Source organism: Brachionichthys hirsutus, chromosome 15, assembly GCF_040956055.1.
Source record: "Brachionichthys hirsutus isolate HB-005 chromosome 15, CSIRO-AGI_Bhir_v1, whole genome shotgun sequence".
Classification (NCBI taxonomy): Eukaryota; Metazoa; Chordata; class Actinopteri; order Lophiiformes; family Brachionichthyidae; genus Brachionichthys; species Brachionichthys hirsutus.
Genome location: NC_090911.1, coordinates 10,818,597 through 10,833,563, shown reverse-complemented (window position 1 = coordinate 10,833,563; position 14,967 = coordinate 10,818,597). Strand labels below are relative to the sequence as shown.

Sequence of the window (14,967 nt, the reverse complement as noted above, 5' to 3'; positions counted from 1 at the left end):
CGGAGGCTTTAAGGAGGCCACTGAAAGCAGAACTGCCCCTTCTGGTAAACGCAACGAGGAAGAGCCCTCGCTGCTAGCATGCTAGGAGGGCGGCTGGACACCGAGAAACGGGAAAGGAAAATAGCGGCTACCGTTAAACGTGCGCGCTTTCACGCCGCCGTTCACTCCCGATATGTTACCGGGGATTCCTTTAATCACCGTCCTCCGGAGGGGGGGGGGGGTCGACGCCGCTGTCGTCACACGCAGGTGTGTTTGTTGTTACTACGACGAAAGACTTCCGGCTTTTCCGAGACACGCCATTTCATTGGTTGGGCCGTGATGTGACGTCGGGGTCTGGTTTTACGAACGCCAATCAGCGCGCAGGAATCTCAAGCCTCGTTTCAAGCAGAGTGGGAAAACAAACACGCTGGAGTGTTCCGGGCTGACTTCCGGGCTGGCTTCCGGACGGTTTGAATGAAGCGTTTTAAAGTTTTAAAGTTTCACGTTCTGTTTGTTTCAGCTGAGCAAAGACTCTGGAGTTTAAGACGCCAGCTGGAGTTCAGTTGGAATTTCCAGAATGTGGGATTTTCCTGTTAGACACATGGAAAATCCCAACATGAAAACTTTCCCTCGATGTGGTATTATTATCAGTTTGGTAATCCTTATGACGCAAGTAAAAACCAAAAAAACAATAAATACAAGCATTTCATCATATCGATCAATAAGGGCAGGGATTTTCCGGTCGTTCTAACGACCTCGTTGTGTTAGAATTATCAGGTGATCGGATCATCTGCAAGAAATGGTGGGAAAAAACTGGATTAATGCAGGAAGTTTATAAGAATGAAACAGCCACGGTACTCCTGCTGACCGACATTTGTATCAGATTTCAAAATGCATGAATTTGTTTTTAAAATGTATGTGGTGTCATACTGGCATCATGTGATCACTCTGGCATGAGTAATAGATGTACGCGTGAGTGTGTGCGTTGATGATGCAATACTTTTGACTAAGCGAAGTCAGTCACATGAACACTTTCTGCGACTGAAGCTGCACTTTCATCACGAATTCCTTATTTTGAGGAGAAACCTCAAACGACCTCATGTTGGCCTCCAGACGGTTCATAGCTGACCTTTTCGAGCCAGGCGAGCCAATAAAAAGCTTTTGTAGGAGGCGACAGTCACACAAAGATGAGATTAGGGGTCACGTCTTCCACACAGATCAAACATGCTCGATTGGAAGTGTTGATTCCATTAGTTGCTTGCTGGCGTGAGCGCGTTTGGCAGCCTGGAGGGAAGGAGCATGAGATCGCACATCTTGAATTGCTCAAGGGCTGAATGGCTGCACTGTTGTGTGAGAATCATCTTTGCTTTGCTTCTCCTGCCAATTCGCGAGACTTCGGACGAGACTAATTATCACTCTGAGAGGGAGGCCGCCGCTTTGGAGAAAAAGCATTAGAATGAAAACCACTGGTGGTTCCCGGTGAGGAGATCAAGAAGAGCAGCAGCAGGAATAATGACGCCTTTCGACATCTGCGAAATCGCCCTTCACTTTGAGGAAGCTGCAACCAGAGCATTATTGATCCCTAACCCAGCAGGAGACACAGGAAAATGGATGGACGGTGGAGTTTTATGAACAGGAGAGACGTGATGTGATTCTCCAGCTGATAAATGATTTATTTACCTGTTGAAAATGTTGTGATCAATAACTCCCTTGTGCCGCAAGATTAGAAACACACACAAAATCAATCCTGACATTTAATTCATTCATTTTTAAGCTGTCGAGGAAACACATGTCCAGACAAACAAGTGTCTCCAATTTGTCTATTTACAGATGTAGCATCTAACTAAGTACATGACAATCTTTCGTGCTTAATTTGAGGCATATCTGAGCAAAAGTCCCTCTGACATTACGCTGCGTTCTCTGGAGACTGACCACGAGGGGACAGTGTGTTACCAGTTTCCCAAAATACCGGTAACGGCACATGCAAAAGAAATCAAACCTTCATTGTCCATAAATTCAGTCGTGTTTAATAAAATGGAATGACACGGGAAATCCAAAAAAGCCTTATTGTAGTAAAACAACATATTACTGAGATATATGGTGACATGTTTAATACTTATTTATTCGGCTGCATATCCGGCACGTTTTATTCTGCCGTTAATTGGATGCTTTTCCTTTTTCGCCTACGTCTGTCTTTGCTAATCAGTCTCCGTCATCATCTCCACAGGCTTCGCCTTTCCTAATACATTAATCTCAGACAACCTGTCGGTGTGTGTGTGTGTGTGTGTGTGTGTGCGTGTGCAGCTGTGTTCACATTTAAGTCAGACATTTACCATCCTTTTAGTGTAATTTATGATTTGCAGCTGTAGTTTTATGCCAAAAGGCAGGACTCGGAAACAGATGTGTGGAGTTGCTTAAGGAGGCAAGGCAACTTGAATTTGTGTTGCGCAATTCATACACACACACGATGCAAATTCAAAGAGTTTCAACAATTAATGACAGAGACATATATCCATGCACAGAAAGGTAAAATAATTTATAAAGAATTAAACATTCAAACTGTAGAAATAAAAGAGTTTACGCAAAAAAGCGTTTAAAATTGAAGGAATTAGAGCATCAGAGAGAAACTGACAGTAAATATGGCTTTCAGGGTTGATTTAAAAGCGCCGAGTTTGAGCAGACCTCCGGTTTCATGAAGTTTCCTCCACGGGCGAGGAGGATTACGTCTGAATGCTGCCTCACCGAATGTGGTTGTGATTCTGGGAACACACAATAAGCCTGTATTTGATTACCTGCAGGGCTCTGGATGCTTCACATGGAGCTGGGATGTATTTCGGTCCAAGACCGTTCAGTGATTAGTGAGCGTTTGAACTTTTGGATCAGCTGCAGCTGGCTTGTTTGATTCCTTGATGAGACATGCAAAGACGCCTTTACAATAATCTAACCCACTGAAGCATGAACGAGTTCTTCAGTTATTGGTAATTGGCAGCGTTAGAATCAACGTTTAACGCTTGTTAAATTCAGGTCTGCAGTCGAGGTTTCTGGTTTCAAGGTCTTTGATCTTTGACCTGTAATTTCCATCCTGCAGATGATCAACATGTTAAAAATCCCCCACTAAAACAACACAGTTGAAATCAATGCGCGCACCAGACAGCAGTTTGGAAAACATCACTAATTTTTGCAGTCTCATTTGTAATTGTCGTCCGATGCAAGGATTTGAGCTGAACAGCAACATATTTAAAATAGTCCAACTTTCCAAAGGATAATCTTTTTTGCACAAAAAACAAAACAAAAACAAAGGCAACTGATTTTCTCTTAAAGACAGTTTATAGTTTTGTAGCATCTTTGTCTGCCTGAGCAACTTTAATCTGGCTCACACAATGTGACGATGGTTCAGAGCTGCCTTACGGAGCAGGGTCAGAACTCTGCAGGGGGCAGGAGAGCCGGGAAAGGAGGATTGATTGAAGTCAAGTCAAGTTTGCATCTGTTATCAAGCGATTCTTGCTGCAGAGGAAATTCCAAATACAAAAGATAAATGATGTATTTTGTGAGTCCCCACTCGGAGTGTTGATTATAGCTTCACTTTAACTTCAGTTTTATTTCTATAGCACCAGGTCATAACAGAAAGTTACCTCAACGCACTTTAGCAGGGAAAGACAGAACCCAACTTGACCCACAAGAGCAAGACAAGACGGGAGAGACAAGTAATTCGTCTCTACTCTTGAATATCAGTTTTCACAAAATCCAGAATGCACAATCTGTAATTCAATCCAGACGCCAAACACAATTTTGGATTTCACAAACAATAAAGTATTTTAAATGTCATCACCTTCCTTTCTTGGCATGAATTATTTTTGATTCTGAACTTGATGCTTTTCAGACAAACTGGATTCAGTATTAGAAAAAAGCTCCTCAACTTTATTTCTATCATAAATAGCGTCATCGTTGTTCAGAAAATCAACATGATTTACGGACTGCCCCTTTTATAGAATTTATTTCATTCAAGTTTATTGCACTTAAAGTTATGAGTGTGTTAAACACGCAAACACGTCGTGAATTATTTTACGCGTTTATTTTTAATATTCTCTCTTCATCACGTTGGGGGGGGGGGGGCTGTAACGTCCTGGGACAGAGTGTCTTGCCGTGCGTTGCCTTAGAAACCGCCGTCCACGGTGTGTCCCTCCGTCACGCGTGGGCGGCGCGTTCTGCTCTTTGTTACCGGCCACGAACCCAAAGCTGCAAACAGAGAGACCGGATCTCACCGACGGTCCACCTGACACGTCCGAACCGTCTCCGAGGATCCACGGATCTCATCATCATCATCATCATCATCATGAGGGAGATCCCGGGCAAACACTTGTTGTGCCTCTTCCTCCTCTTCTTCCCGCTGTCCTGGACAGAGAACGACGTGAGGAAGACTTCGGAAGTCGCAAGTGAGGATACAGTTTTTTTTTAATAAATTTAAATTCTGAACACCTAAAAGGTGACAGAGACCGCATCGTGCTCGATCGTGCAGCTTTTATGATAAATAGATAAGAAATTGTGTCATTAAATGACGTGGGTTAACTGAACAAAAATATATATAAATGGGGTTTAAATGTTAAAATGTAATATTATTTTCCTGACGTCATTCTGGATCAGATCTTTTTATGATTGTGATTTTTGCTGAGTGAATTCAACGCATATTTTACAAGAGAGGATTTTTTCTTTTTTTTTTAGAGAGAGAGAGAGAAAGCCACTATTATAAGTAAATGAAAAATTCCGGATATTTTTTTGTAACCAGAAGAGTGTCTGAATCGCTCTCAACATTTAATCTAAATTAGACCAAGACCCATCTTCAGATTTTTTCTCAACATAGAGCCACCCAGTAATCTTTCTGTAACGAATGGGGTCAAAAACAGAACCTCCTTGGCTGATGTAATGATTTACTGAGCCTGAAAGAAACATTTAATTCAAGATTCAAGATTCAAGATTCTTTATTACCATTATAACATAATAAAATCGTCAGAAGGCCCACGGCTTAAGGCACACATCATAACATAATCAAATCAAAAACTAAATTCTCTCTCTTAAACAATATATATGGAGAGTGAGAATCACAGGCAATGGTGCAAAACAGCAGCAGCAATTTTATTATTGAAAGATTGCTAGAAATAAAATATTTCATTTGTTCATTCTTTGTTAAAATGAGAAAAAGTGAAGTTTTCATTGTAAAATAAATGAATATAATTTTTAAAATTCCCTTTATCTATTCTGAGTTTGACTTGAGCTCTGGAAACCTGAGACAAATCAGAATGCGCTGAAGCTCAACTCTTTTTTTTTTCACAGGAAAATAGAAGCAATAAAAAATGTCTGAATATCAAAAGGCACCTCTTCAGTGCTGCTGGGGGACTGAGACAAACTATCAGAATCTGGCACCAGAACATCAGCAGGGTGGGGTTTAAGTCACAAACAATTCTGAGTGGATAATGAGCGGCAGGTGCATCTCCAGGTGTTCAGCCAACTCTCCCGTGGCCACGCCCACACTTTTTCCAGACTTCCTGATGAGATAATGAGGAGCTCAGCCAATCAGGAAGTCAAAATAGAAGCATTATCCCATGGAAACGGTGCAGCAGGTATTTTGTGTGTCGGCCTTGTAAAAGAGTAAATTCAGCAAATCTAATTTTTATAAAATGCTGAAATGACTGAACGAAGTACCTAAAAACAAGAAGCTGAGACTTTAGCAGATAAAAGATTCATTTATTACTTTTCAAATGATAAATTGAGCACAAGATTGCCATAATAAACAGTGTATATTTCTAATGACTAAATGATTCTGTTGTTCAACCTCAGTGAGGAGTCAGCCAATGACCAGACGACTGCGAAAGATTTCTCCACCAAAGGAAAGTCACCTTCAGGTTTTCATTACATTTGTTCTAGCTGCTCTTCATTTGGTGAAATTAAAATCTATTTCCAGCTTCTTTTTTTTTGAGGCAACTTGTTAAACTATATCCAAGTGTTCACTTGGATATAGTCTGTCCGGTTTGACTCGAGGCTCTTCAAAGTAAGAAAACACATGTTTTCATCTAAATATTTTGGCTGCTACACTGATTTTTTTTTATTGCATTTTTTTTTATTGTTACTCTGGATATTGCATCTTGACAGATGGATCTTGTTATCCAGCTGACACAGAGTTGCCACTTGTTTTCTCGGGTTGCATAAAGAACTACAAAAAGACGATGTTAAAAAAAATCCACAATAATCTACATTTACGTGTGATGAACAATTTCTGGGGCTTAAATTGACAGTTTTATTGACGTGCCAAATTGTGGGAAAAAAATGAAAGCGCTTCTCACTTTGAATGAGTTAAAGCTGTGGTCAAATATTTGCTGTCTGTTTCCTGTCAACTTGCAACACATAAAATGCGAGTTACGGCCAAAGTGTGCAGCTGGAAAACGGTCCTTCAAAACAGTCACCCAGCCAGCTTTGAAAATGCTTTAAAGCACCGAGATCTGCTGGCATCAACCTCCAGAAACAATTTCTTGCTGATCCCCTTAGTCTCTGGACCAGCAATGGCGTTGTGCCGCTTCTTAAAATGATGTTTGGTTTCTCGTCCACCTAGAAACTGGGTATTTAAAAACTCAAACAAGCTTTCAATTTTAGTCCTGCTAGAGCTAGACTTTGTTGCTGAGAAATGTGATATCGGACCGCAGAAACTCAAAGCCTGGGCCGGTTTTACTGGTTCAGAGGTGGACTTCATTGTTTTCTGAGAAAAGAGATTTAAACTGTGGCATCCCGCAGAGTTCTGTTTTAGTTCCTCTATTTTTTTTCTTCTTGTTGCCACCTGATGATATCAGAAAACCAAAACGGTTATGTCACCAAGCAATTTGTTCCTCGATCTCAAGATGATTTTATGCCCATTCATAATTTAATGTTTTTATGTTTGAATCTCAAACACATTCCTACAAATCTATGATCAACCTTTTGGTACCTTTTGTTAAATCACAAGATAAAAGTTTCATTTAACTAATTTTCCTTTTCATTGATGTAATTTAACTGGAAATATGTCTGATAAAACAAATAAAAAAACTCTTCCAAGGTTACATACTTGCTTCTCTAGCAAATATTCAAAAATAACATTGAGGGAGAAATTTAATTGAATTAAAATAAGTAACACATATAAAAATGATTTCAGAATTATTTGGATTTGTAGACTGCTTTCTCCCATATGTTAAACTAAATGAGCCACGCATTGCAGGACAATAAGTAAATTATCTATTTGGTTGTTTCAGAAAAAAAAGTCAAACCTCGCCCCTCGGGCCCGTCACTGTGGACGCCCGATGGCGAGCTGCTCCTCCCAGCTGCCGTGCTGCGACCCCTGCGCCTTCTGCCGATGTCGGCTCTTCAGGACCGTCTGCTACTGCTGGAGGCTGAACTCCGAGTGCCCGAGGAAGACGTAGACCACGCAGGGGTCTGCAACCTGAAATACCCCGTCTCCCACAGAAAAGAAAAATGCCCAGAGCGGCAAAACCCTTTCGACGTCTAAAACCGAGGACAACACTATGTGTATATATAAACCTGTATGCTATGTATTAAAAACAACTATAGTCTGTTGCATTCATGAAATCAACAAACTGCTGCAGAGAACACAGAATTTTATTTCTGCATGTAACAAAAAAAACATTTTTGACCTCCAATAAGAAGACGCTTGGTTGATGTCTATTTGAGTACTCCTAGTATTTGTGAAATCAAAATCCACCCGCAGCGAACCAAACATGCCGTCTGCTTCTGTGTTCCATCTTCCCAGCAGCAAAGACATTAACGGAGACATAAAAGGACATCAGTATATTTATATTCAGTTGTAAGGCTTGCACAGATCTGATTGATTTCTTACGATCCAGGTTTTGCTGTGATTAGCTCTATTAGCACTACAATCAAACCGCTGCAGGGATTAAATCTGAATTGAATTGCCCCCTGAGGAGACTCCAAGTCTACACGACAGGAAGTGTAAAATTGTGTCGCTATACAATCGAGTGCAAATTAATAGTTCCTCTGTGAGTTCATCCGTCCGTCAGACTTTCACTGAAAAACAGAGGAAAAACAAAACCGAAATGTGACGTCTCTTCATGCGTTAATAGAATCTTGGGACAAGAACAGAAAATATCAGAAAAATGTAGACTGTAAAGTTTGTTCTCATCTCGACGACCTTAACAAACTTTAAATGCCACACCCTTTAAAACTGAAAGAAAAAAAAGGCTGAAGAACTTACAGCAACTGGCAGGAACTTCCACAGGTACGTAGTTCTGCTGACACAGGTGAACGAAAGCAGCCGCTAGTCTGCAGGGAGCTCCGGAGGAACTCGACACGCACGCCAACAGGAAGCGGCTGGGATCGACCTGATGGCGGAGAATGAATGAATGAATGAATGAACAGGACTGGAGTGTGAACAGTCAGGGTGGATGGATGTGTGAAGAAGCGCATCTCACCACCCTGAAACAGGAACTCAGCGGAGAATCCGGCGAGGAGAACAGGAAGTCGCAGCTTGCGGCACCGGAGGCGCCTTCACGAGACGGGTCGGCCTCGCCCGGCGGCTCCACGCGCTCCCGTCTCTCCTGTGAGGGTGAAACCGTCAAACCGCAGGCGACTAAAAAGCTCGGGCATCCCCCAGCATGCACCAGGAGACCCAACCTTACATGACCCACTGTCCAGCTGTCGTAAAAGGCGCTCGGGTTTGCAGCTTGAGACCCGTCAGGCAGAGGGGAATCATTTCCTGCCTCGTTGTCGTTGGTTCCTAAGAGACCGCTGGACCTGCCTGCGTGGACAGAACCACCTTTAGACGCGCCGCACGTCCCCCCCCCCCGAAGTCCAACTGGAATGCGGCTCAACGCGTTCCTACCATGCATCCATCCGTCAAGGGTGAGGCTGCACAGCTCAAGCCGCAGGTCACACGACACCGACACGCCATTCTGACTGGACACCTGCACAACGCTCGAGCCAATCCTGACCCCCACGCCGCCGTCGCCGAGGAAGCTGCGAGTTACATTCTTGCAGTTGGCCCTCACCTAAAAGACGGAGATTTTTTATTACGTTCTTAAAGGACGCAAGAAATGAAATGGCATCAATCCCATTTTGCCTCGAGGTTTTCGTAGCTTCTGCACAGACCTGCCCATTGCGCTGAATGTTGACGGTGTTGTTGTTGCTCATTCCTACAATGAGGAAATCGTGTGGGTCGGAACCGAGTACGAGCGAGAATGACGGGTCAGCGGCGGTGTCCTGGGCGAGGAGCAGCGGACGGGAGCCTGGAAGCTCGAAAAGACGGCCGCCAAACGTCACGGCGAACTGATCCGCCACCAACAGAGCTCGGTCTGGAGGCAGAACGAGAAGGATCAGACAATCTGCTGCAGGAACGGCGGCGCCGGAGGAGCGGCAAGTCTCACGTCTGAACGGGCTGTCCATGATTCTCCTTTTGAGGCGGTACAGTTCAGCCACGGGCGCGACGGAGGCGAGGGCCTGGAGGGGCATCAGGAGCCACTCCTCCAGGAGGATCTCCACCAGTCCGGCCTCGACCACCTTCGACCAAGGGATCGCCGGCAGCGGCGCCGATCCAGTCACGGAACACTCACTGGAGACACCAGGAGAAAATGTGAGGGTTCAGGCTTCGCTATTGAAGTCACATGAAATCACACCCGGTCTCTAGACCCCCCCCCCCCCCCCCGGAAAGGAACGTAAGAACAGAGCGAAGCAAGTTTCTTATTTTCTCAGCAGTACCTCGGTGAGAATTTGTAGACGGAGGCCAGCCGCTTCCTGACTCCGGACAGCGCCGTCGCCAGTCGGGCCTCCACCCAGTTGCTGGTGTGCTGCCCCGCCTGACTCTCACACAACACCAACCGTTAGCGCATAGCATAGAGCCCAAAGAGAAACGACTGGCGGTTCCGAGAGCGGGCGGCGTGCAGACGACTCACCACATCCAGGGCGATCCTGAAGGCGCCGACGCCGGTCTGGGCCAGCGGCCTCAGATCAGGGTTCCCCAGCAGAGCAGGGACGGCCTCCACCAGCCCGTCGGCCCATTGGGAAACAGCCTCCCCCCACAGCGCCTCCACCCTCTGGCCCTTCACATCCTGGTACACGCCAGCCAGAGTCGCCAGGGGCCCTGGAGGCGGAGCGTGAAGAGCAGAGCGCTCCGATTTGCCTTGCCAGCCCTCCAGATCGAGTAAGAAGAATGTTCTGGTGGGTTTATGGACTCACGCCTCAGTTCCTGCTGTGCCAACAGAGAGGCGTGCTGCAGCAGGCCCAGGAAGCGGGGCAGGCTCCGGGTCAGGGTCCCGCGCAGGGGGCAGCTCCGCCACAGGTCCATCAGGCCGGCGCCTTGGTGCCCCAGCAGGACTCGGACCTGCTGGAGCGCGTGGAGGGGGATGGCGCTCACCTCCCGGAGGAGCTCGCTGTGTCCGGACTGAAGGTGATGTCACGAAGAGAAGCAGCCGCCATGTTTTTAAATAAAACGCCGCACCTTGAAGCAGCGCTGAACGGCGTTTACCTGGCGCCTGAGCTCAGCGAGGAGATGCTCTAAACTCCCGACTCTCTCCAGAAGCTTGTCCCGAAGCCGAGAGCTCAGCGATCCAACACGCGTCTGCGAACACAGCGGACGCGGGGTATTTCACAGCAGCGCGCCGCATTCAAAGGGCACGGCGGCGTCCTCTGGTCTCACCTCCGCCGCCGTCAGGCTTCCCAAACAGCCACGCGCCGCCAGTATCAGCCTCTGATTGGCCGATCCCACAGACACCCTGGCCAGACTTTCAGGTTTGGTTCTGCCGTCTCTCTTTTGCACATCCAGCACCACGCCGTGATTTTCTCCCACGCATGCAGTCGCAGTCAGAACCTCGCTCGGACCCGAACCTGGACACGAACACACGAGGACGCTCTTCTTAATGGAAATGTTTTACCTGCATCACAAGTCGATATCGATTGCTACAGCGAGACGGGGTGGGTGGGGGGAGGGGCAAGGTTCCCTTCAGGATGCAGCTCATCCTGAATTTCTGAATCGCTGCAGGTTTCCCAGCTGCCGTGATTTACCGGGCATGGAACCAACAGCGGTCTGAAGACATCGTCCTTCTAGCGTCCCGTTCAGCCACACCCTCTCTCCGTCGTCCAGCGTTGCTCGGACCAGGACACCGGACCCCTGAGGCCAAGTCAGAACACTGCCCCCCACCTCCAGGCTCCAACGGCCCATCCGAGACTGTAAAGTGTACACACACACATATGAGAACCCTACAGGAAAAGAAAGACTAGCTGCTAGACTGGCTTATCATGCAACCACCCGAGAGCCTGAGGAGAAAGATGATGATTCTTGGCCTCCTGTAAAACAATAAAATGTTGCCTGCTGCATTTCATTACCTCCGCTGAGGCGGTTGTTGTTTAATGGTTTGTTTGTTAGCAACATAACTCAAAACGTTACAGATTACGAATTTCATCCGGATCGGATCCAGAATGAAGTCAGGAAAAAATTAGATTTTAAACTTTGAAAACCCCAAAATAAAATGAAAACAAATCTGTTAAAAATCAACTCCGATTCACTTTTCTTGGTGTAAAGATACCAAGAATCATTTAGAACCTTTTTGGTGATGAACAAAATCACCATGTGGACGGTGTGAATCCAAATTAGGAGGGGAACGAGCTTCTTGGCGGAGGTCTGCGCTCTCCGAGTGCTTTTGTTAGCAAGCATAATACTTGTTAAATTATGAGTGAGCTTTAGGTTATCTATGTTGGCCTGTTTCTGACTGCTGTGCTAAGCTAAGATAACTGATTGTAAATGACCATTACTAGATGAATAGATTACTACCATAACTCTATCATCAACATTTAAGAAGTGACAATCGGTTAAAGCGTCTCCAATCCGACATGCCAAAAGTCCAGCAACATGTAATTAAAATATGAATTAACCGAGACATTACTAATAAACTGTGAGAGGGTCGGTCACCTCAGAAAGCAGCGTCGCGTTGGAACCCGGAGCAGTGGAGGGGTTAATCAGGGCCATGGCGAAGTGGGACGGGTCGGGACGTCCCGTCACCTCCAGGTGGGACTGGGTGTAAAACAGCTCCCGTCCTGAGGTCCGTCTGTGGGATCCCGACCACAATAAACTCTGACGGGCACAGAGAGGGGAATTGGCTTCCTGTGAAACTAACTGGAACTTAAATTTAAGTTGCAAAGATAAAGAAGTAGGACTTTATTAAACTTAAGCACAAACACATGCAGTTTAAACACATGCGGGGGGGGACTCACAGGATGCGAGGGGCAGAGGCTCAGCAGCAACGAGTGCTCCAAGCAGTCTCTGAAGTTGGTCCGGATCTTTGTCAGGATTCGGACTGAGGGACAGGGAGCCGGCGGGACTTCGTCCAGACCCACAGTAACCTGCAGGCGGTGCAATCCCCTGGGACTCCTCTAGAGGTCAAATAAGAGATCTCCTTAAAACGGCATGAAAAAAAAAGACGAAAAAAGAGTCAGGTGGGTAACGGTACCTGGTACGTCATTCCTTGCTTGAGGCTCCCGTCGTCCCATCTTAGCTCTGTATTTTGGGAATATGAATTTCCCTCTTGACTCGCTGACACACAACCTTTAACAGAAGCCATCGCAGCCTACAGGCACACACACACACACACACACACACACACAAAGAACATTTACCGGACGTTATTAAAATATTCCTCCAGGGGGGGGGGGATTTGCGTTCCCAAGTAAGAATTTCTCAGAATTGGTCCATGCTCGTCTCCCAACATTTGAGTTGAATTATCTTGCTCATATATCAAGATGAGCCTGTTAGGAGTCTAAGCCTGGGGGGTCCTGACTTGGAAAGCCTGCGCTGACATGGATTTGAACCTTAACCCGCTGATTAAAAAAAAAAAAAAAAGGCAACCAAATTCAGCATGATCCGGTGGTCAGCCTCCAGAAATTCATATAACCCATCTGTGGGTGAGCAGTATGAGCTAGCTCCATTTCATGGTGGCCATGCATTCAACTGCATAGCCAGTTCAAGTTCCTTGTATAATGCTTTTATATTTAGCTTCCACCAAACCTGCCCTGACGCAAACAGCGCACAAGCCTGCCCCCTGCTGGAGCCATTCAGCCGCTGTCGGCTCATGCTGAGGGAGACGTTGGCGGGGACGGAGATGTTCCACCACAGATGTGTCTGCAGGGGAAAACAAAGAAGTAAATGTTGAATTATTGCATGGATGGAGTTTAGCTTAAGGAATCATCCTCGTGCAGCAGACACAGGCGCGACACTAAAAATGTCACCAGGATATGATTTGAAGATTTGTGCCTGGACAGGTCCTAACCTTTTAGAGGATTGCTCTACTTGAATCACAAGAATCAGAGTTGTCTGAGGAACAGTTCAGAATGTTGTGTTAGTGTAAGAAGAGCAGGTAGAGGTGCGGTTGAGCCCACCTGTTGGCCGCTGCGTTGGTCCCTCTGTGACAGTATGTGAAGCGACATCTGATTGAAGGTGGAGAAGAACGGCTGCTCCAGCTCCAGCTTGGTCTCTTTCGCCGCCGCCGATCGACTCCACGAGCTCAGAACTCTGACCTGCAGGCGAACAAATCGAGGCGTGTGACGAGAGGGGAAACCCAAACCGATGATCACGCTGCTATTCAACACACAAACGGGAGGGAAAGCATTCTGGGTGGAGCTGCATTTTCTATAATCCGACCTGCTCCCGTCGGCCATGCCTCGTCCAGCCCAGTAGGACGCTGTCCAGGCGGCGTTGTGCAGAACTCTCCAGCATGGCCTCCAAATTCGTCCAGCGGGGGCTGCATTTGACCTGAACTGAAATCATGGGACAGGGGAAAAAAAGACGCCATTACTCGGTCGACAGCCGCGATGAGAGCGCCGGGTCAGATGGGCGGGACATGAAGCCGTCGTAAATGGGCGACTGCGACGCCTTTGCGGAGCCACGGCTCATTTACTCTTTACGGTCTGGGTTCCCATCTCTATCGACGGAGGTGCAGAGTAGAGGCCAGACAAGTTGATCTCCTGGTTGCCCCACACGGCGCCATGTTGGACTTGGTGGCTCCAGTTCCCGGCTTCGTACGCCGTCCTCAATGCGACGGTCCTGGGGAGCGGCTTCAGCTACAAAACAATCGGGAATTGGGGTGTCCAAGAGTGAAAAGAGAAAAACAAACAACTCTTCAAGTGTGTATGAGATTCACTTTCTCTTTTTTTAAAGAGTACGTCAGATCACCTTTCATGAAGGAAACAGAGGGAATGTTCGCCACTCTCGTATTTCAGTCTGTACCTGTGGGAATGAGTGTCTGAGCTCCACAGCTTGTCTGTATCCGCTCTCCACAGCTGCCAGTTCCCCCCGAGCCCACAGCCTCCTCCTACCCGACGACACTTCCACCGACCCGGCCACAGCGGACCGAGACCGGTTCACCTGGAGGAGGGCGACGTCAATAAATCTCTTACATTACTCAATGCGGCTTCAAGTAATTCCACAAAGGAGCGCTCGGTGGGCGCTGCGGTGCAGGCCCAGCGGGGCACGCCGCTTCAGAACTCACCTGTGAGCGGACGTTGACCTGAGACGGCAGGTAGACCGACACCCCTGGGATGTTCTGGACCACCTTCACCATCAGGTCCTTGCTGGACAAAAATATCGTCCCTCACTTTGCGTACGCGTGATTTCAGCACTCCGAGTGTAAACCAGGAGGCAAGCGTGACTGGATTATGTTCGCGTACCTGTGAGGAAGACGATGCCCCTGGAGGATTAGCGCCAGCGAGGAGCTGAGTTCGGGGTTCACGGCGATGGAGCACCTCAGGTGCGACTCGGTAAGTCTCCCCCAGGCCTCCACCTACAGTCACAGAGGCCGTTAGCACAGAAGAGCGCCATTGTCCAAATGTTGACTCTGCGTGATCCTCACCTGTAAGGCGGGGCTAGTTTGACCATGCAGGGTGTGTTTTAGTGTGACCTTTGACTCCTTGTATCCCCCCATTCCCTCCAATCCCACGATCGCTTGGACCCTC

At 46.9% G+C, this 14,967-nt stretch overlaps 1 protein-coding gene across 1 annotated transcript; it reads left to right on the top strand.

Moving 5' to 3' along the window:
- The first annotated feature begins 4,257 nt into the window (after positions 1 to 4,257).
- On the top strand, positions 4,258 to 7,563 carry asip2b (agouti signaling protein, nonagouti homolog (mouse) 2b). Its single transcript, XM_068748940.1, has 3 exons — positions 4,258 to 4,412; positions 5,812 to 5,876; positions 7,251 to 7,563. The coding sequence occupies exons 1-3, from the start codon at positions 4,313 to 4,315 to the stop codon at positions 7,416 to 7,418; spliced, it is 333 nt and encodes a 110-aa protein (XP_068605041.1). The 5' UTR covers positions 4,258 to 4,312; the 3' UTR covers positions 7,419 to 7,563.
- Positions 7,564 to 14,967: the final 7,404 nt, after the last annotated feature.